The sequence below is a fragment of the Vulpes lagopus genome, chromosome 22 (genome assembly GCF_018345385.1).
Source record: "Vulpes lagopus strain Blue_001 chromosome 22, ASM1834538v1, whole genome shotgun sequence".
Taxonomy (NCBI): domain Eukaryota; kingdom Metazoa; phylum Chordata; class Mammalia; order Carnivora; family Canidae; genus Vulpes; species Vulpes lagopus.
Window position 1 is genome coordinate 28702338 of NC_054845.1, and position 21000 is coordinate 28723337.

The window sequence follows — 21000 nt, forward strand, 5'->3', positions numbered from 1 at the left end:
CGTAGACGCGGCCCCTGTGTAGGAAAGATCTGCTGGTTTCAGGTCGCCTTTGGGGGGCGGGGAGGCCTTCCCCGGCCGGCGTCTCACGGGCCTCGAGAGAGCGAGTGTTGCACGAAGCTTCCCGCGGTGGTCGTGGTCATGGCAGGTCCCCAAACCCGGGCCTCGGAGGCGGCGGGACCGAACCCCTGCGAGTGGTAGATTCCGGCGAAAGCGGCGCCGCGCTCCCTGGGCCCCTCCGGCCCGGGCTCTGGGCCAGAGCTTCCCCGACACCCCAGGCCGGACACCCCAGGCCCGGCCGCAGGGCCAGTGGACGCTTAGCCCCGAATCTTGCCTTTCGGGACGTTGCCCCAGGCACGGAAGGTGTTGTTCCGGGGAGGCTCCGGGGTCCGTAGGTGGCGAATAACCTGGCCGCCCCGCCCCGGCCGCCCCCCGCGCCCCACAGCCCCAAGCCGGTCATGGGCAACAGTCCCGGGGCCTTGTCACGAGGCTTCCCCGCAAATGGATGGACGAGCGGGCGGGGGCACAGCTGTGGGAACGCAGATCGGACTAGGAACGACGAGGAAGTTCCCAAATTGGGTTAAAAAAAAAAAAATCAACTTCCAAAAACCGTTGATCTTAATAGGATATATGGGATACTTCCTTCTTGGTTTTTATCTTTCCTTTCAAAAAATAATAATAAAGCAAATCGCTTTTTCCTCTTTAACAGAGAATGAGGCGAGGACAGATGCTCCCGCTGCAGACGTTAGAGAACCTTGTTTTCAACCCAGGATCCTGCAGGATCCTGAGAGCGGTGCAAAGGCTCTTTCTAGGGAAATAGGGCCTGCTGGTCTCCACTGTGATGGTCTGAGGGGTGAGGAGTGTTCTCCAGACTTCAGGACTCTCTAACTAATTGTGGATTCCCCATTCAGGAGTTTATGCAAACGCTTCTCCAAGGAAGGCAAGGGGCCGGGGCTTCCTTCTTTCCTCCTTTCCTCCGAGGCAGTTGGTTTCACAATCCCGCTGCGATCTCCATCTCCGTGGGGCCTCTCTTCCAGTGCCTTCCCCTTGGAACCTCCTGCCCCCGAGTGTCTGGGTTCAGTTCCTACGTTCAGTGTTGTAGGATCGTCCCTGGGCCCCGCCGTCACATTCTGGTTTGTCGCCAGCATTTTTACCTGTTGCGTTGATCGCGCTACCTTCTGCTCCTAAACACCCACTGGGACTTCCTCCCACACGGAGGATTAAATCTGAGAGCTTGGCTTTGACTTTAACATTCTTCGGGGGACTGACCTTCCGACACGAAGCACGGCCCGTGGCTGGGCAACGGGGTGGCCTACGCCCCACCTGGGAGCTCCGGAGAAAGCTCGGCCCTGCCCCACGGGAGCTACATCACGAGCTGCGTTTTTAATAAGATGCAGGTGATGCACCTGCACGTACCTAGACCTGAGAGGCATTTCCTGAGGCATCTTTGCTGCTTGCATCAGCACCTGCAGCCCGCAGCGCGGTTTTTTGTCTGTCGGGCTCCGCGCATCATCAGCAATACTGAGTGGATCCTGCCGGCGTCCCTAGGTGATAAATGTGTTATTGTTCCCACTTACAGGAGGACCGACGGAGGCCCAGGGGGTCAGGTCGTTGGTGTGACCCAAGTCAGGTAGCGTGTGGTGGCCCTAAGCTCTGGAGCCCGTGCTCCTGACCTCGGGGCCTCGTCTCTCCAGGCCATCGGCTCTGTGTTCGGTGGCTTCTTTCCCATCAGCCTGTAAAAATCCTCTGAGGAAAAACCGTGGTTGGGGCTCCTGGGGGGCTCCGTCAGTGAGGTGCGTGCCTTGGGCTCAGGTCACGATCCCAGGGTCCTGGGGTCGAGCCCTGCATCCTGCTCCCTGCTCAGCCGGGCATCTGCTTCTCCCTCTCCTCCCTGCTCATACTTTCTCTCATTGTCCTTTCTCTCCCTCTCTCTCAAATAAATAAATAAATAAAATCTTTTTTAAAAAAGCCATGCTGAAGGGAATGCTGCTGTCCGGTGTGTTTTATAAAAGTGCTTTGGGCCTTAAAGTTATTTTTTAAGGAAGACCACGCCCTACCCCATATAGATTTGACCTCCCTCAGCCCTCGAAGATGGGCTTCCTCCCACTGGCATGTAAAGTGGCCTTCCTGGAGCTCCTGGCAGCGTGGCCCGACGCGGAGCCCTTCGGGCTTTGTCGGGGTACAGGACCGCCTCACCCCTGACCTTTGGAAAACAGTCGCGTGTACAGCTCTGATATCAATAAAAATTTGATGACATTGGTCCGAATTTATCAAATCCTTTGAAGGCCTCAAGGTCGGCATACCCGTAGCCGGTGTCCTCAGGGCCCAAGGTTGATTACAGAAAGGTGTGTGCGATCCGACACAGGAAGGTCCGCCGTTTTCAAACCGATTTCTGGCCTGTTTCCAGGAGACCTTCCAGAGAAAGACTTGGGGTGCAGCGTGGCCTGGCCTGACATTAGGGGTCCTGCTAGGCTTCCCCTCCCTTTCAACCTGCTAGCCCAGTATTCTTTTATGTAATAGGCCCTGGGGTAGCATTCTCCTTAAGGGGCCTTTCCCTACCTGCTATTATTATTATTAATATTATTATTATTATTATTAAAAAGCTACTGAGCTAATCCGACCCCATCTTTTGCAGCCGAGGCCACTGAGGTGCAGAAAGGCGAATCGACTTCCCAAGGTCACATATTGTTTTACTGAAAGCAATTCCTTGTATTTGTCCTGCGAGAGCCCGGGTGCAGGGCCAGCTGCCCAGTCCGCTCAGGTTCGCCCCCTGCTGCCTGGGTGGGCCCCACCTGCCCCGCCGCTGGCCTGGCCCTGTCCTCCCCGTCCTCCCTGTGCAGGACTCACAAACCCAGGTTGGGTGTCCGCGATGGGGGTGCAGAGCCGAGCCAAGAGCCCTGGATCCGCGCCTTCTTCCTCCTCCCGGGAGCGGCCAGCCGGCCTGGTTTCCCCTCCTCCCCACTTATTTCTGCATCGAAGGAGCCTTGCAGGGAACACGGGCTGCGCCGTTCCCGGCAAAATCGAGCAGCTCTCCTCCTTCCCGAAGGCCCTGAGCAGCAGCCACTGGAGGAGACGGCGGCAGAGGAAATTGGAACCTAAAAACGGGGGGGGGGGGGGGGGGGGGGGTTGTTTTGGTTTTTTTTACCCATGGAAACACTTTTTGTTTTCTTAGCTTTCCGGAAAATAAAGCAATAAGCAAAACACGCAAATATGAATGTCAGTGACGTTTTCCAGTTAGTGATAATGGACACGGGGTCCTTTCCATCTTATCCTCCCTCTTTACTAGAAACTTCTGTGTTTGGCTTCGCGGCCCACGAGGGGCACATGGGGAGGTACCTGATTTCTGAGAGAAGCTCTCCACCCACCTAAATATTCGATGCCTTTATGATTTTTTAAAAAGATTTTATTTATTTATTCATGAGAGACACAGAGGGAGGCAGAGACCCAGGCAGAGGGAGAAGCAGGCTCCCTGCAGGGAGCCCGATGTGGGACTCGATGCCTGGACTCTGGGGTCACGCCCTGAGCCGAAGGCAGATGCTCCACCACTGAGCCCCCCAGGTGCCCCCTGCCTTTATGATCTTTTGTCTAAAAACTTAGCTGCTGGTCCCTGCCCCCTAGGTCCGTGGCCCCAGAGACCGTGGCCCAGGCTGGCCCGTTCTGCCCCGTGAGGGGCTGGTCCTTCAGAAACAGAGAAGCAGGGGCCTGGGACCTGGTCTCCACCTCCCAGCTTTGAGTCTCCCCCCTGCCCCTCGCTTCCTCTCCCATTTCTGTGTCCGCTCCCCTGCTTCCGCCCCCTCTCATCGTTCCCAGTGGGACCAGCACAGACACTGGCGTTCTCATTATTCCCAAAGCTGTGCTGAAGTCCGTCGCCGTGGACTCTTGTTCTGCGTAGACAAGCACCTGCCTTCTGCTTAGGCACATCTAGTTCCCAAGGATCTGGAGGCCGGTGCTGGCTCTCCTGCTGCTTAGTTCCGTATTCAGAGATGTCCTCTAGAAACTCCTTTGGGTGTCCTATATAGGCGCTGGTATTTTTAGTTTCCCTTTTGCTGCTTCTGTTCCTAAGAAGATTTAGAGAATTTCTAGCTCTCCTCGGAAAAAGAGGATTCCTAAGAGATGGTGAAAGGCAGGTCTACAGATTCGCGCGAGTAGTCGGTCACCCTGGGAGGTTTGCTGCCAGCCCCACGGCCTCGCCGTTATTTCCTAGGCCTGAGGTATTGAACTTGGTGTCCAGGACATCTCTAGGGTAGGGAAATGGTTGTGGCGGAGTGTGTATAATGTCCTGTGACATTGGGTGTCATGAGGGGCACCTGGGTGGTTGAGCATCTGCCTTCGGCTCAGGGCGTGACCCCAGATCCCAGGATCGAGTCCCCCGTCGAGCTCCCTGCATGGAGCCTGCTTCTCCCACTGCTTGTGTCTCTGCCTCTCTCTCCGGGTCTCTCATGAATAAATAAAATTAAAAAAAAATACCTCTAGGTATCATGAAATGACACAAGGGAGGAGTGTGATTCCCTTTTCACGGTTTGGGAAATTTCTCCCCGTAAAGCTTCAAGGCAGGACAGGTTACGGGGTGACTGGGTGTACGGCGGCCGCAGGTAAGATACCGTTTATGTACAAAAGGGCTTGCGACAGGCTTCGCCTCGAGGACAGGCCTGTCGGATGTGCATTTGTGAAACAGAAGCCGAGATCAGCCCTCCTATAAGAGCGACAGAGGAGTTTGTCATTTATGTGTCACAGTTTGATTTTATTGGTCCTCGTTCTGCAGTTCCAGCCATAATATCTTGGCAGAGAGGCAAGATCATATACTTCTTCCTTATTTAATTCATTTTGGGGACCATTGCCTCTCCTACCTGGGACAGCTCTATCGCCATCCTAACTTGAGTTCACTTAGACGTCGCGTTCGTGCCCGAAGAGACGTGAGTTTCTAGCTTATCGCCGCGCCACGCACTCCTTGGCTTGGGGCTGAATCCTTGAACTTCCCGTGACTGGAGCAGAGAGCAGTGTCACCTTCCCCCTGAGTCACAGGACCCTGGAGGGGATGCAGAGATGCTGGAATAGAACCGGGAACCTCTTAGGAGAGAGGAATGTGTACTTGGCAGGCAGCCAATGCTGTCAAGTACAGTTAATTTCTTCCAATTTTCAAGGTCATTTTTTTTTTTTTGGTATTCCTTAAATATAAAAGTAATCTTGGCTTTTTCCCAAGGCCTCCGGCACAGTATTGGTCCTTTAAGCCTTCATTCCCCCAAATGGTCCTCTTTGCCCCCCAAGAGTCTCCTTGAAGCCAGGGACCACGCGTGGCTCATCTTGGCGCTCCACTCAGGTTCTGGGTCGTGGTAGGCACAGAAGGAATATTTGCAGAATAAGTGCATGCAACGTGGTGCCAGGATTTGAGGACCCCAGACGCTGCGTGAAACAACCAGGAGCCAATATACAGACCTCGGAGAGTCCTTTTCCACGATTACCCCTGTAATAGGGCTGCCTCTTCTTCCCATTTTCATTGCCAGCATTTTGCTTTGAAGATATTTTTTATATAGTTTATGACCACCATTAGTAGCATATGAACTTTTTTTTTTTTTAAGATCTTATTTTTTTATTCATGAGAGACACAGAGAGGCAGAGACACAGGCAGAGGGAGAAGCAGGCTCCTTGTGGGACTCGATCCCAGGACCCCGGGATCACGCCCTGGCCCAAAGGCAGACGCTCAACCACTGAGCCACCCGGGGGGCCCCAAGGACTCTATTTTTTAGATTTATTTCACAGGGTGACAATGTTTGTGTTACCTCGTTCCTAATCTACCCTAATTTCGGGGCGTTTGTTGTATTTTAAAATAGATTGCTTATTCCTGTCTTTACCCCGTTAAGTCCTTTTTTTCCCCCTGCCTACTGCTAGGATAAGAGAGAAGGAAGGGATGGTTGAAAATAGGATTACGTCTCAGCAGGTCCTGCGTGTGCTTCTTGTGTTGCTTACACCATCCGGGACTGGGTTCACTCGACCCAGTCCAAATAACGATATTCATGGGCAGATGATTTTTCCAAAGTCCCTACTGGTTATCCACGGCTGCTGTAAGTAGTGACCACCTGTTTAGGGGCTGCAAACGCCACCAGTGTGTTCCCTTTCGGCTCTGGGGGTCAGGATTCCAAAGCAGCTCTTATTCGGACAAAACGAGGCATCATCAGGGCAATGTTGCTTTGTGAGGCTTGGGGGGGAATCTGTCCCCTTTCCTTCTTCCAGCTTCCAGAGGCGCCCTTCACCCACCAACCTGTGGTCCCTCACCCCGTCGTCTCCTTGACTTACTTGCCTCCTCCTCCTCCTCCTCTCTGGTGATGAGCCTGGGGACCACGCTGGCCAGGTGATCTCTGCATCTCCACATCATTAATGACACCGCAGAGTCCTTTCTGCCACAGGAGGTGGCACATTCACGGATCCCTTAGGATGTGGGAGATCTCTGGGGACACTATTCCACCTGCCATAATCCTAGACCCCAGAGCGTCTTAACAGATCTTTTATGTACAAAGGGAAGAAAAGGCTTCGGCTTTTTGGGTGCCTTCTCCTGATACCCTGTCTTGGATGTTACGTCATGTTCCGAAGGACTAACCGCTTCTGTGTTTCGTGGGCAACTCGGGGTTGGCGGATGGTCAACCGTGGTGGCCGGGGTGATGGCAGTGATGCCGTCGTTACATGACGGAAGCGCCCTGGCCGTCGAGGGCGAGGGAGTTCTAGAGAGAAGCATTTAAAACTTGTCGGAGGAACTCAGAGTCTTCTAACTTTTGTCTTTCAGCCTTATGTACAGAAGTATGTTGTGAAGAATTATTTCTACTATTACCTATTCCGATTTTCCGCCGCTTTGGGTCAAGAAGTGTTCTACATCACCTTCCTTCCGTTCACTCACTGGAATATTGACCCTTTTTTATCCAGAAGACTGATCATCGTATGGGTTGTAAGTATGCTCATTACTCAGCAACCGCTGCCGCCCCTGCAACAACTACCTGCTTTGGCGTTCGAGGACGTTGCACATCTGTTTTTGTTTTTTAATCACTCAGAGTTGAGTTTTTATATAGTTATTTTGGGAGAAAATAATGGGAAAAATTCAAAAGTGACAAACACAACTCGCTTGCAAAAATGAACAAACCTGTGATTCATGTGCATTGGCACACCCCTCTGTTTGGGGAAAGAAAGGATTTCGAGAAGCCAGGGAGGGGCATAAACTGCGTTCTCCCAAGAGGCCGATTTTAATATAGTTTGACCAAAAACTGAAACTAGAAGCTGTAGACTAATAATTCCCAGTGGTCTTGGAAGGCCATGTAGTGGGGCACCTGGGGGGCTCCGTGGTTTAAGCGTCTGCCTTCAGCTCGGGTCACGATCCCGGGGCCCTGGGTAAGCCCCACATCAGCTCCCTGCTCAGCGGGGAGTCAGCTTCTCCCTCTGCCCCTCTCCCTGCTCGTGCTCGCATGTGTATGCTCAGTCTCTCTCTTTTTCTCTCTGAAATAAGTAAATCTTAAAAAAAAAAAGCCACCCCCTGCACAGAACGAGGGGCCTGGCATGTGGGGGGGCTCCACAAGTCGTTGCTTGAACAGGGTAATGCTTAGTCTGCGAAGGTGAAGGTGAAGGCGGTTTAATGAGCTTCCTCGAAGGTCAGACTGTTTGACTGGGCGGGGGAGCCCCAGGGCAAGGCCGCAGGCCCGGCTGTCTCCCCAACTCCAGGTTCTGTCCCGAGGCCCAGAAGCCCCCCGGCCGTGCGAAAGGAGCCTGGGCTCCGGCGCTCTGCCCTGAGAAGCTGTGTGATCCTAAGCAGATGACTCCACTGCTCTGGGCTTTGTTTTCTCAGTTGTGGTCCAAGTTAGAGCCGCCTCAGCCAGAAGCCATCAGTCACATGTGCTTTAGGGCAGGGGAAGGCAAGTCAGAGAAGTCCTGGCTGGGGACAGGAGGTGTCAGTGGGCGTCCCAGTGTGGCCAGTGGGCGCACTGGGGAGCAGCGGCCCCTCCGCGCCACCTGTGACTGCCGTGAAGCAAAACAGGCTAGGGTTGCCAGATTTGGTTTTTTTATGGGAAGCCTCCCATTTTTTCTTTTTTCTTTCTTTTCTCTTTCTTTTTTTTTTTTTTGAATGTAGGCTTACATCTTTAAAACATTAAAAGTCAGCTGAACAAAGACTCCTTGAAGTGCACATGTATGAGGCTTGGTTTGAAGCTCCAGCCTAAAGCTTCCACCACTAAGGTCTCTGGGGCTTACGGTTGGGATTCTTTGGTCCCCAATTCTTTTGACTTTTTTCTCCTTTTCCCTCCAAAGCCACAGCCATGGGTTGCTTTCCCCAGCTCCCCTGCTCTGAATTCTAGCTCCTGGATGACAGTATGACCTGAGACTGCGGAAGCTTATGCTTCTTGCCAAAGGCCAGTGTGTGTGATGGTGCAGGCTCCTCTGAAGTCTGTCGCACACCCAGGGAGCAGGGCCCCCCCTGGAGCTGGGGGGGGTGGGGTGGGGAAGCACACGGCCATCAGCATCTTGAAGTGCACCCAAGGTCCCCGTGCTTGAGCTTGCTCCCTGTCGTTTACTTGCTAACACACTGTGTGTGCGTGGGGACGCGTGAACACACAGCACTTTTCCAAGCCTGGTGGTGGCCGAGCGGCGCACACGATGTGACCCACGATGTGACCCATGTTTATCACTGCTGACGAGTGCTGGCAGCTGTGGCTGGCTGCTGCCAGGCCAGGAGGAACCGTCCCCTGAGGGGGTTACAGGCCACCCCATCATCTCGGGAGGTTCTGTTTCACTGCGGCGTCCTTGAAGGTGCTTGAAGGATTTCCCGAGCAGCCTGTGGTCAGAGAGCGAGCAAATCGAATCCTTGCCCCAGAAAGGAGAAGCTCAACCTTCCAGGGGCAGGTTGTCCTGCGCTTTGGTGACCTGTTGCTTGCTTTCAAAAGTTGGGGTACAGTCAGGTCCATCCGCCCCCAGCTCAGGGTTTCATATCCCATGTGGAAGCTGGGATCCCCGAGGTGGTGGATTCCTCGGAGCCCTCCAGGGAGCAGGGGAGACGTAGGGACTGGGAGGGGGAGAGATGGTGGCTGGGGAGGGGGAGGAGGAGGGAGGGGGAGGGGAAGAGATGGGGTGAGAGGGAGAGAGATGGGGGAGGGGGAAGGGAGGGGGTAGAGGGAGAGGAAGGGGAGAAGGATGGGGGAGGGGAGGGACGGGGAGGGGAAAGATGGGGAGGAGGAGGGGGGGAGGGACGGGGAGGGGGAGGGATGGGGTAGGGGGAGAGGGGGAGAGATAAGGGAGGGGGAGGGGAGAGGGGTGGGAGGGAGAGATGGGGTGAGGGGGGAGAAGAGAAGGGTGAGAGGCGGGAGGAGGGGGAACCGGGAGAGACAGGGTAGGGGAGGGAGGAGAGGTGGAGATGAAAAGGGTGCATTGAGAGGTGGGGGGGAGGAGGGAGGAGCCCTGTGCTGTGCATAGTGGCTCCATGGGGAAAGGGGAAAGGGGGTAAGAGGGGGGTTGGGGAGGAGGCGGGGCGGTCCTCCCTCTCCTGTGAGCAGAGCTGCAGCCCTGCGGATTCCCAGGCTAACCCTCCAGGCCGACCCCCAGGCCCCACCCCCCCCACCCCCGGGCTCTGCCCCCCCAGGCCCACCCCCAGGCCCACCCCCCCAGGCCTACTCCGTAGCCTCCTGGCTGAGCCCCCGCCCCACCCCACTTGCCTCTTGACACAGGGAGAGCGAGAGCACAAGTAGGCAGAGTGGCAGGTGGAGGGAGAAGGGGAAGCAGGCTCCATCCCAGGGCCCCAGATCATGACCTGAGCCCAAGGCAGAGCCACCTAGGTGCCCCCCCTTTTTAAAATTTTCTTAAGAGCTGTTAAAAACAACGCTTTATGGGATCCCTGGGTGGTGCAGCGGTTTGGCGCCTGCCTTTGGCCCAGGGCGCGATCCTGGAGACCCGGGATCAAGTACCACGTCGGGCTCCCGGTGCATGGAGCCTGCTTCTCCCTCTGCCTGTGTCTCTGCCCCTCTCTCTCTCTCTCTCTGTGTGACTATCATAAATAAATAAAAATTAAAAAAAAAAAACCGACGCTTTACCCATTAAAATGACTGGCCCAAAGTTATCTTTTAAAAAAAAATTTTTAAGATCTTATTTTTTTTTTTTTAAGATCTTATTTTTAAGTGATCTCTACCCACAACATGGGACTTGAACTTAAAACCCCAAGACTGAGAGTCTCACATTCTCCCAGCTGAAGCAGTCGGTGCCCCCAGAGTTACCTTGTTCCGCACATTTGCTGTGATTGTGTTTCAGGTTTGCCCATATGACATTTGTGAACTCCGAATCCTACCTAAGTGCCGTTTATAGAACTTTCTTGCCAAGTCGAAGGTACTGTATCCCTGGAAACTTAGACCAGCGAGCCTCTTCAAAGAGCTCAAAGATCTCACTCCAGTCATGGTTTCCCTCTTCTGTCACTTATCAAGGTGTGTAACCTGGCACGGGACTCGCCAGTGGACTTCGCTGAGCAGAGAAGGCTATTCCACCTAGATTCTCAGGAAAACATACAGTAGGTCATGTTTTAGGAAGAGTCGCCGTCCAGAGTGGCTGTCCCCTCTCTTGGCTTCCATTCGGGTGCACGGGCAGCCCCACCAAAAAAATACATAAGCTATAAAAATAGTATTGCTATAAATACTATTTAAATACTAAATACTAAATACTAAATTTAATACTAAATTTAATACTAAATACTAAATTTAAATACTAAATAGCTATAAAATAGTATTGCTGTGTCTCAAAAAGCTGAGAGGCCGTTACATTGAAACTACGCGGTGGTCGGCTTGGTAAACATGAGGCAACAGTCTCACTTTTTCCTAAATCAAGCCATTCTTTTAGTAAATAGCAATGCAAGTGTTGATACTCCGCTTGATCCTTGGGAAGCTCCGTTTTGTCTGTTCTTATGACATTTTACTTATTTATATGCCACTTCTTTTAAGTTATCTCCTGGCATTCAGAATGAGATGCAAGGAAAAAAAACAATAAATGGGAGAAGCAAAATTAGGGGAAGTACGGATAAATTAGGAGATAAAGGCCTGGTCTGGAGTGAAATGTTGCCTGCTGATTCAAAGTAGAGCCACAAATTGGTCTTTGACTTAGTCCTGCCCAAACCAAAATGAGATTAAGTTACAACCATAGGAAACAACTGGCTTGTTCCTAAGGGAGCAGAACTTTTCCTGACACGCAGAGTTCGTAGAATCATTGAGCTTAGTGACGTCTGCTGCTAAATTATTTTCCTAGGAACAGTTTGGTATCAGTACCCCCACCACCAGTGGGAGTACCCATTTTGACTTTTCCTTGTAAACTTTGTGCATCCTCATTTTTCTTTTAATCACCGCTGATTTCCCCAGTGGAAAAGTAGTGTCTCAGCTAATTTTCATTTCATAAAGTCTTAGTGAAGATGAAAGCATTTTTCAGAGTTCGATTAGCCATTGGTATGATCTCTTCTGTGAAGTCTGCCTTTTGAGTGTTTTTTAAAGGGGGCTTTGGTTTTTTAACTGGTTTTTTTCACCAGTTATGAAATGATACTCAACTATTGATTTCCCGTGGATTAAAGGCAGTAGATCTTTATAGATAAGTTTTTTTTTTTTAGAAGTTTGGGACTTTGGGAAGTGGTATTTAACTTTATGGTATCATTAATATGACTTAAAGTCATTTAAAAGTGAATTTCAAGGGCGCCTGAGTGACTCAGTTAAGTGTCTGCCCTTCAGTTCAGGTTATGATCCTGGGGTACTGGGATCAAGGCCCACATTGGGCTCCACACTCAGCGGGGAGTCTGCTTCTCCCTCTTCTGCTCTCCCTCCTTGTCGTCTCCCAAATCTTTTAGTAAAATTGAATTTCAGTGCTTTTATACTGGCTGTTTAGTCTAGACACAGACCTCACCACTCCCTATTATCTTACCCTTTGTGACCACCCTGACCCCTTTCAGGCATTTGAATTTGGGATTCCTATTTTCAGGCACCTAATCTTTCTGGCCTGTAGTTTCTCTGGCCATAAATAGCTTATGCAGGTGACCAACCCTTAGAAAACCTGGTTCTTGGGCAGCCCCGGTGGCTCAGCGGTTTAGCGCCGCCTGCAGCCCGGGGTGTGATCCTGGAGACCCGGATGGAGTCCCACATCGGGCTCCTTGCATGGGGCCTGCTTCTCCCTCTGCCTGTGTCTCTGCCTCTCTCTCTCTCTCTGTGTGTCTCTCATGAATAAATAAATACAATCTTTAAAAAAAAAAAAAAAGAAGAAAGAAAACCTGGTTCTTGCTGCCTGAACTCCAATAAAATTAAAATTTGTCTTGAGTTTTTCCTTGCCTTTTTTTTTCTCATTTGCAAACATTTTCCTTGTTTGCAAATATTTTTTTCTCCTTTGCAAACATTGCAAATTTGCAAGTCAGAAAATCTGCAATTTTTTTTACGTGACCTCAAAAGATCTGTTCCGCACTGTATCTTGCCTAAATGTGATGATTTTAAAAGAAATTATTATCCAAATGGTTCTGACAGCTTTTCTGGTTGCTGCTTCTGAGCATTTTCGGGCAGAGTTCATCTCTCTCCTGAGAACTCACGGCTTCTGTTGACCCCTGATTGGAAGTGCGGTTCGTACGTGGGGCGGGAGGGGCTGTTTGCACCTGCAGCAGCAGCTTTGAGGTTTGCTCAGAAGCTCCTGGTCCTGTGATACCATGAAAGGAGCAGCGGGCTGATGTTTATAGGTAGTTTTCTTTGGTTTCCAGAAACAGAGACCCGCTCAAAGTAGCTTGGGATAGGGTGGGGGGGATTTGTTGCAAGATTCCGGGGAATCCGAGGGCCAGGACTTCACGGGGGTTGATGCGGTGGACGGTGTGGTCGCCTCCCAGCGTGAAGCTGTGACCCCACATAGCTGCTGCTTTACCTCTTTTGCCAGGCAGTCACCTCCCAGTGGTCTTTTCCTTTAGATTTTCAAGACCACCTGCCCGGCTCGTTTTGTACCCTGATCCCTCCGCCTCGTGCCCGTGTATACTTGGCTGTTCTTGGTCCAGACAGCTGCTCTGCGGGGCGGGGACAGGCGGGGAGTCGGGGCACCGAGCCATGGGCCAGGTCGGGATACCCCGACATGGACTGCAGCCCTCACCGTGCAGGTGCTCGAGGCAGGTGACGGTTCCCTCCCAGCTTTAAAATGAAAGGAGCCAGCCCGAGGGTCCTGGGAGGGCTGTGACACGGTGGAGAGTCGTCCTTGTCTGCTCCGGTGTGACCCTTAGACGAGATTCATCCAGGGTGTGGAGTGAGGAGGAAAACAGCCAAAGCTGGGCCAGATAACAACACTTGAATAGACAGAAACCAAATCCACGTCCTCTCCTCTGCGGGCCCACGTGAACGTGGCTTTCCCGAGTGTCTCGTGCACCGTCGAGACCGCCCGGCAGACCCGTGGCCCGGTGACCGTCGGGCTGCCCGCCGTCTGCGGCCCCCTGGACCCAAGCAACGCTTTAAGGGGAAATGCGTCAGTGCTCGGTGACTATAGAAGGCACCTGCGTGGCGGACTTCCGTGGCCGGGCCCCCTGTTCCTACTCTTTGGCATCCAGGTAACTCACCTGGGAGAGCGCTCGTCCAAAAGGATGGGTTTCGGGGCCCCCTTCCGGCGACTGAACGCTGGCTGGGAGCCCTGTGCTACGGGGCCCACCTGAGACGGACACTGGCGCGGTGCCCACTGTCTACACGGCGGCGTGTAACTGTGGTGGAGTCGAGTGTTATTTTATGCAACTGGCCCGCAGATGGGTGAGGAGGCAGACTGGGTGATTCCCGGGGTCGGGGCGCTGTCCCGGGGGGCGGGGGTCAGAAAGGACACGGAAGCCCAGCCCGTCCCTCTAATTCACCCCTTCTCGGCTGGGGTTGACTTTAGGGCCAAGAGATGACTCTAAATGTGATCAGCCCCTAATCCTCTGTCTAAACCGCGACCGCCTTCACTTCAAAAGACTGCCCAGCTCGTTAATTTGCCTCTGGCTGAGGTCAGTGGGGCCCGAGGCGTGCCCGAGGCGTGTGCGGCCGGTCGTCCCCCACCGACCCGCGTGGAGTGCAGTGGAGTCAGGCGGCCGACTCCGGATCCGGATCCGCCCACTGTCTCTGAAGCAGCGCCTCCTAATTTAGTCTTAGTTAAACATTAAGTAAATGGCCCCAGGGGCTTGGCTAGGCAAAAGGTATTGGTTTGGTTTTGAAACACAATAAGGAACTACTTGGGTTTAAAAAAAAAAAGCTGAAGACTGGACTCGTGATGGTAGGACAGGTCGTTTGGGCCTCCGCAGGGGTCACTTCATCACCCTGAACAAAGATCTGCAGCGCCCCCCGCCCCCCTTCTCCTTTATGACCATGGCTGGAAAATGTGCCCCACCTTCTTCCCCACCCAGCCTGACCCCGCTCCTCACCCCCGCCAAGACTGCAGCTCTGGGGTTGGGGTTGGTTCTGTTCTGATGAATTGTAGTCCTCCCCCAGAGCGGCCCCCCATCCCGAGAATCCCTTCTAAACGCATCACTTAATCTGTCTCGCGGGCGTGTGATTGCTTTACCGCTGAGCCAGGTATGAAGGGGTTTGGAACCCAGGCGGCCTGGAGGCAGGAGCCCTTGGTGGGGCTGCTCAAATGCTGCAAAACGCCGAACACTTCATGGAGTTTGGTGCACAGTGAGTCCTCTTCTCCCGTTGGTTTTATAGCTTTTCAAGTCTTATTTAAAACAAAACAAAAAAAAGCGTTTGCCAGGTCCTGCCCAGGCCGGAAGGCAAGCAGCAGCCAGGCAGGGAGAAGCAAGGCTGTTTCTCTGAATTCCCAGGAGTGGCCTGGGAAGGGGGGTGGAGGCTCCTGTCCCCCACTGCCTGTGGGTGAGTCCCCGCAGGGCTTTACAAAGCACCCTTCAGGACTGGACTTTGTCCCAGATTCCCTCCCATTCACTTGTAAAACAAAAGAGAATCAGCTAATCAGTAGGCCTTGGGGTGGTGGGGTGGTGATGGCCATTCTTTCAGCTACAGTTTTCAAATAAAATCTTAACAACTCTATTCTTTTTTTCTCTGCCAATCAATCCCATTTGCAGAGCTGTCTTGAAGGGTCTGCTTACTGAGCGCCCCCCCCGCCGCCCCCAGCCCAGCGGCTTTACATGTAGGAACCCCACTTCCTAGGTGAGAAAACTGAAACCCAGAGGGGTAAGTGGCTTACCCAAAGACACACAACCAGAGAGGAGCTTAGGGCATGTTCACACCTGGTGTTAGTCCCCAACACAGGGTCTTTCTCCTCTTGCTCAAATGGCTACACTTTACTTATCCACGCCCACCCCCAATTCTTCAGAAACGTGCTTGGTCTGTTTGGAACATCTCCTTTGCCAGGGCCCTCTATGGACCTTCTCTGTCCGTCCGTCCTCTGTGCTGTGGTCCCTGGGAGCAGCCCCGCCCTTGTCAGGCCCTGTGTGCCAGCAGGCCAGGGCCTCGGAGGGTGAGGGAGGGCCCTGGCGCCTTGTTTCAGGGCTGGCAGCCTGAGGACCGCCACCTACCCGTCCTGTGGGCTTGCCACACCTTGGCCCACGCTCCCCTTCGTATCCTCTCCCCAGCAGCCAAGCCTTAGAGGAGGAGGGAGGGTGGCCCTTTGTCCCATTAGGGGGTGGTGATTTGACCCGCAGGGGACTATCCGTGCTGGGGAAGGCCAGCATTTCCTGTCACTGTGCTTCTGGCCTCCTCTGCCCTCTGCATCCCTCGCCTGTGGGCCCTGCCAGGTGAGGATGAGGAGCCTTACAAAGGCCTCTGGAATCTTCTGGAAGCTTGAGAGCTGCGAGACAAATGTGGTGTTATTAACCAGATGGCTGTACTAGCTCCTCCCCCCTGTCCTTCCACCAGAACAGCACCTGGGCTTCTCCGGAGGAGCCCTTTGCTGCCTCTTCTCCCCCCACGGCAGACAGCATGGGCAGCCCTCTGTCTCGAGAGGCTGGCTGCCACCTTTTGGTCTGGTGGCCTCCGTGGGCACGCTATGGCCTCTGTGGCACATATCAGTGGCCGGGGGACACTTGGCCTGCTTGGTAGGAGTTGGGCCTCCATCATCTGAGGGTTCATCTGGGAAACTGAGGCTAGCCGGCCTGACCCCGGAGGCCCGGGCCCCTCTCCAGTCCACCTGCTGGTGTTGGCACCCCACCTCCAGCACGGTCCCCTCCAGGCTCGATCCAGCGCACAGGCCCTCACGACGCCCCCAGTGAGGCTGCAGGGTCACCGCTGCACCGGCCGAGCCTGGCTGTTCCTCATGAGCGGAGCCTCTGTGCTGGCTGTCAGGACCCTGAAACCCAAGTGCAGTGACAGCTGTCATTCATGCAGTCCTGACTGAGCTGGGTGCGGAGTGGTGGGCCTCACAGACATGACGGCCTGCCACAGATGCGCTATTATTATTCCATTTTCAAGGCAAAGAAGCGACGTGAGCAGGCCAGCCAAGCTGGCATAGCCCGTTGGGAACAGAGACAGGATTTGAACCCATGACCATCTGATCCCAGAGCCCTGGCCGAGAACCACTGCTCTCTGCACTAGCCTTTTCCCTTAATTATGTTGAGTGTACTCCCCACTTTTTTATGTATGTGATATGCCCGATTAATTTTATTTTTCATTTTGCAAGTAGAGAACCACAGTAATGCAAAAACCAAGAAAATCAGGAAAAGTACGCTAAATTTTACCGCACATACTGGCTTGAGGGTAGCTCAGCCTTTTCCTGCCTATTTGCTGGCCCATCCGCACAACATCTGATCACAGCTACTACACACTGCTCGTGATAAACAGGACTCAGAGTCCATGCATGAATACGTAAGAAAAAGGGGGATGTGGGGTCGGGATGACTCAGGAATCTTTCGCCTAAAAGGAACAAATGAATGAAAGGATGGTTTGTTTACCCTGAGAGTGAGGAGACTTGGATTCTAATCCGAGTGAAAATTGTTCCCTCTCTCTTTACCCCAGTGAGTGCTGCAGGAGTAGGAGCAGAAGCGCTCCTGGGGGTGGGGGGCCGGGGGCCAGGGGCCGGGCCTCCTGCTTGCTGGCTGGCACAGGTGTGCCACCCGGTGTAGCCCAGAGTTGACCAATAACTCCCCAAATGGCCTTTATTTCTGGGCTTCGGTTTGACCATGGGTGAAATATGGAGCTGAAAAAAGGGACCACAGGGCCCCTTATTTTTTGAGAGTGTTGTAACTATAAAAGTCCTGATGGAGATGGGTCTTGGCAGATATTTAGTCTTGCATCATAGGTTCTGACCTCAGCAATGCATTGGACCCTATAGCATTTCCCTGGAGAGACGCCCCTACACCCTGACGGGGTTAGCTCCTACCAGTTTCTCTTAGGGTCACCCATGAAAAGCAATAGTGGTTCCCGGTGAAAAGGGGCCCTTAGGGAGATCGCTGGACCCACCTCAAGTCTGAGTCACTAGGAGTCATTGGGCCTTGCAAATTCAAGCCAGGGTTCGGCGTGGGCGGAGGGACGCACCGAGGGTTCAGCACCCACCCGAGTTGGGGCACAAATGCAGTGGCGCACATCAGGGCCGCAGATCTTTCCCTGAGCCTCCGTGTGCTCACGCGCTTGTGAGACCATTGTTGGTATTGCCTCTGCTCAGATTTAACGAGAAAAAGATGTTAGCTTTTGTTCCTTTTAAAATTAAATTTCTTCTGGCATTCGTCGGCACCGAAATCAGAAGGGGAAAATGTGTTGTTCAGTTTGAAAATGCTTTTCAAATTCGTAGCAGTTTGACTCTCGGGGTTGGGAAACGACATCCTGAGGGTTTTTCCAAAAACTGTTAGCTTGGAAATGGGCAGGCTGTGAGCAGCAGCAAGCTCGCTTCCTTAAAACTACCGCTGCTGTACAAATAAGGGCTCAGTGAATGAAATACGGAGCTGATTTCTTTTATGAGGCCAAAATAGAAGGTTCAGTCAAAGGAGAAAAATGAATCTGCATTTAATACTAACTGGTGACTCACCTGCATCGGGGCAGCCAGCAGGAAGTGAGCCTGCCCTCCTGGCCACACCCCATGACGGCTTCTTAGACCAGGGCCCCCCAGGAACAGATCAGGGTTGAGCAGTTCTCAGTGTTTGTCTACGAAAACATTTAGTTGGAAAGAATGGACATGGGGGTGGACTGAAAGTCTCCATTTTTCTCTATGCCAACAAAAATCACAACGTGACTGCTTAATTAGAATTCATTTTAAAAAAGGGGGGGAGAGGGGATCCCTGGGTGGCGCAGCGGTTTAGCGCCTGCCTTTGGCCCAGGGCGCGATCCTGGAGACCCGGGATCGAATCCCACGTCGGGCTCCCGGTGCATGGAGCCTGCTTCTCCCTCTGCCTGTGTCTCTGCCTCTCTCTCTCTCTGTGACTATCATAAATAAATAAAAAAAATTAAAAAAAAAAGGGGGGGGGGACTCAACTCACTTGGGTAAGCATTCCAAACAAGCTAAATGTTCTTTGAGGCTTTTGCTTAACTGGGGCCTGGATTCAGAAATTCAAACCTAAATTGTACTGTAAAAGCTTTTAGAAGGCGTAAGACTGGATTTTATGTTTAAAAAAAAAAAAAAAACCATACTAATCTACAAAGAATATTTGACTACTTTCCCTGGGGGCGATTAAAAGGGTGCGTTTAACACTGAATGGATTAAATAATTAACACTGTCAAAGGCCTGAGTTTCAGAAAACCAGGTGCCTGTCTTTGTTTAAAACCCTCTCAGTTACCTGCCAGGGTGTTTAAGGTGTGCTGATCTGTTATCTAGCTCTCTTAGGGATATTAATTTTGTGGGATTTTTATACATTCATGAGGAATATAGTTTAAGGAAAATCTACAAAAGAATACAAACCCACCGAGACGAGAGCCTTTTGAGGGAGTCACCTTTAAGATCAAAGCATATAAAGAGCCACTCAGATGGACCCTGGTTCAGAAAATATCCTTGGAAAAGGAACACCTTTTGTGATTGTGATTGCCCTAGAAAAGCCAAGGTGAATGGACAGACGCCCAAATTGAAACCCCATGATAAATAAAATACGCTTTTGAGGTCCTCTGGCCATTTTTCACCCTTTGCAACCCGAAATGCGGAGATTATGTGCGTTTAAACGCTAGCCCGTGGTCCAAGTAGGAAGATCAGTGTGAAGCTGTCTCCTAGAACGTGGCCCTTGCACTCTTACACAGGTGTCAGGCTTAATTTGTCACCTGTAGTTTTTTGTTTGGGGATCTTGTAACCATAAACATAATGCATTAGTCATCGCTACCACCACTTTGGTCCTCAGCTACGTGCAGGTGCACCCCTGCCGAGCGGGCTGGGGGTAGCAGGAGTAAGTAAAGGCAGATTAACATGTGCTTGTCTCTTAAGATGATGAGATGGGGCTGGAGTGTCATTGATCTCACACCAGCCCTTCACAGCTACTGTGACAACCCCCAGACACAAGCACTATAGAAACAGGCACTGTAGCATTTTCTAGACCTAAAATATGACATCAGGGGCACCTGGGGGGCTCAGCAGTTGAGCATCTGCCTTTGGCTCAGGTCGTGACCCCAGGGTCCTGGGATCGAGTCCCACATCGGGCTCCCTGCAAGGAGCCTGCTTCTCCCTCTGCCTATGTCTCTGACTCTCTGTGTCTCTCATGAAAAAATAAATAAAATCTTAAAAAAATATATATCTAAAAAAACAATTGTGGCTGGGCAAAGGCACCCCTTAGGAAAGTTCAAAGGAAAACTATCTTATATTGAGTCACTATCCCATATGTTGAGTAAATAAGAGCAGGATTTAGAGACATCTAAGCGTTTGGTAAAGACTGAGCCTTTTTTCTTTTTTTCCTAAAGGAAAGTTTTCATCTTTTCACTCAGTGATCCAAGTTCTGGTTTCGCCTTGTGTCGACTTCTCAGAAAGCTCCTGGCAGTTTTCTTCGGTTTGTCCATAACCTAAGATGATGGTTTGAGGGCCATGAAAGGCTTGGCAATGTCAGAGCTGATCTTATAGTGCTTGTACCAAAGTCCTTTATTTTTATTTTTTAATTTAAATTCAATTAGCCAACGTATCGCACATCATTAGTTTCAGATGTGGTCAGTAATTCATCAGTTGCATGTAACACCCAGGGCTCATCCCATCACATGCCCCCCTTCATGCCCGTCACCCAGTCACCGCATCCCCTCCACCTCCCCTGCAGCGGCCCTACATTTGTTTACTAGAGTTAGGAGTCTCTCATGCCCCCCTCTCTGATTTCTTCCCATTCAGTGCTCTGTTCCTTCCCCTATGGTCCTCTGTGCTATTTCTGAGGTCCCACCTGGGAGTGAAGCCGGACGATAGTTGTCTTTCTCTGACTAATTTCACTCAGCGTAATACCCTCCAACTCCACCCACGTCTATGTAAATGGTAAGATTTCATCCTTTCTAATGGCTGAGTAATATTCCACCGTGTACACACACCACATCTTCTTTATCCAGGCATCAGGTGATGGCCATCTGGGCTCTTTCCACCATCTGGCTATTGTGGACGTTGCTGCTATAGACATTAGGGTGCAGGTGCCCCTTCGGAGCACTATGTTTGTATCCTCTGGATAAATACCTGGTAGTGCGGTTGCTGGGCCATAGGGTAGCTCTATTGGTGACTTCTGGAGGAACCTCCATAGTTCTCCAGAGTGGCTGTACCAGCTTGTGTTCCCACCCACAGTGCACAAGGGCTCCCCTCTCTCTGCGTCCTTGCCAACATCTCTTATTCCCTGACTTGTTCATTTTAGCCATTCTGACTGGTGTGAGGTGGTATCTCATCGTGCTTTTGATTTGTATTTCCCCGATGCCAAGTGATATTAAGCATTTTTTCACATGTTTGTTGGCCATTTATATGTCTTCTTTAGAGAAATGTCTAAAGATATTCCATGACTGGATTATTTGTTCTTTGGGTGTTGAGTTTGATAAGTTCTTTATAGACCTTGGATACCAGCTTTTTATCTGATGTGTCATGTGCAAATATCTTCCCCCATTCAGTTGGTTGGCTTTTAGTTTTGTCGACTATTTCCTTTGCTGCGCAGAAGCTTTTTATCTT

At 51.9% G+C, this 21000-nt stretch overlaps 1 protein-coding gene across 3 annotated transcripts in view; it reads left to right on the plus strand.

Moving 5' to 3' along the window:
* Positions 1-21000, plus strand: part of SGPP2 (sphingosine-1-phosphate phosphatase 2) — a 104684-nt gene that overhangs the window by 33615 nt on the left and 50069 nt on the right. For 2 of the 3 annotated variants that reach the window (XM_041737152.1, XM_041737154.1), the window contains exon 2: positions 6773-6931. The exons of the other annotated variant lie outside the window; for it this stretch is intronic. In XM_041737152.1, the coding sequence (XP_041593086.1) occupies positions 6773-6931 (159 nt within the window). The remainder of the gene's footprint in view (positions 1-6772; positions 6932-21000) is intronic. 3 annotated transcript variants of the gene reach the window in all.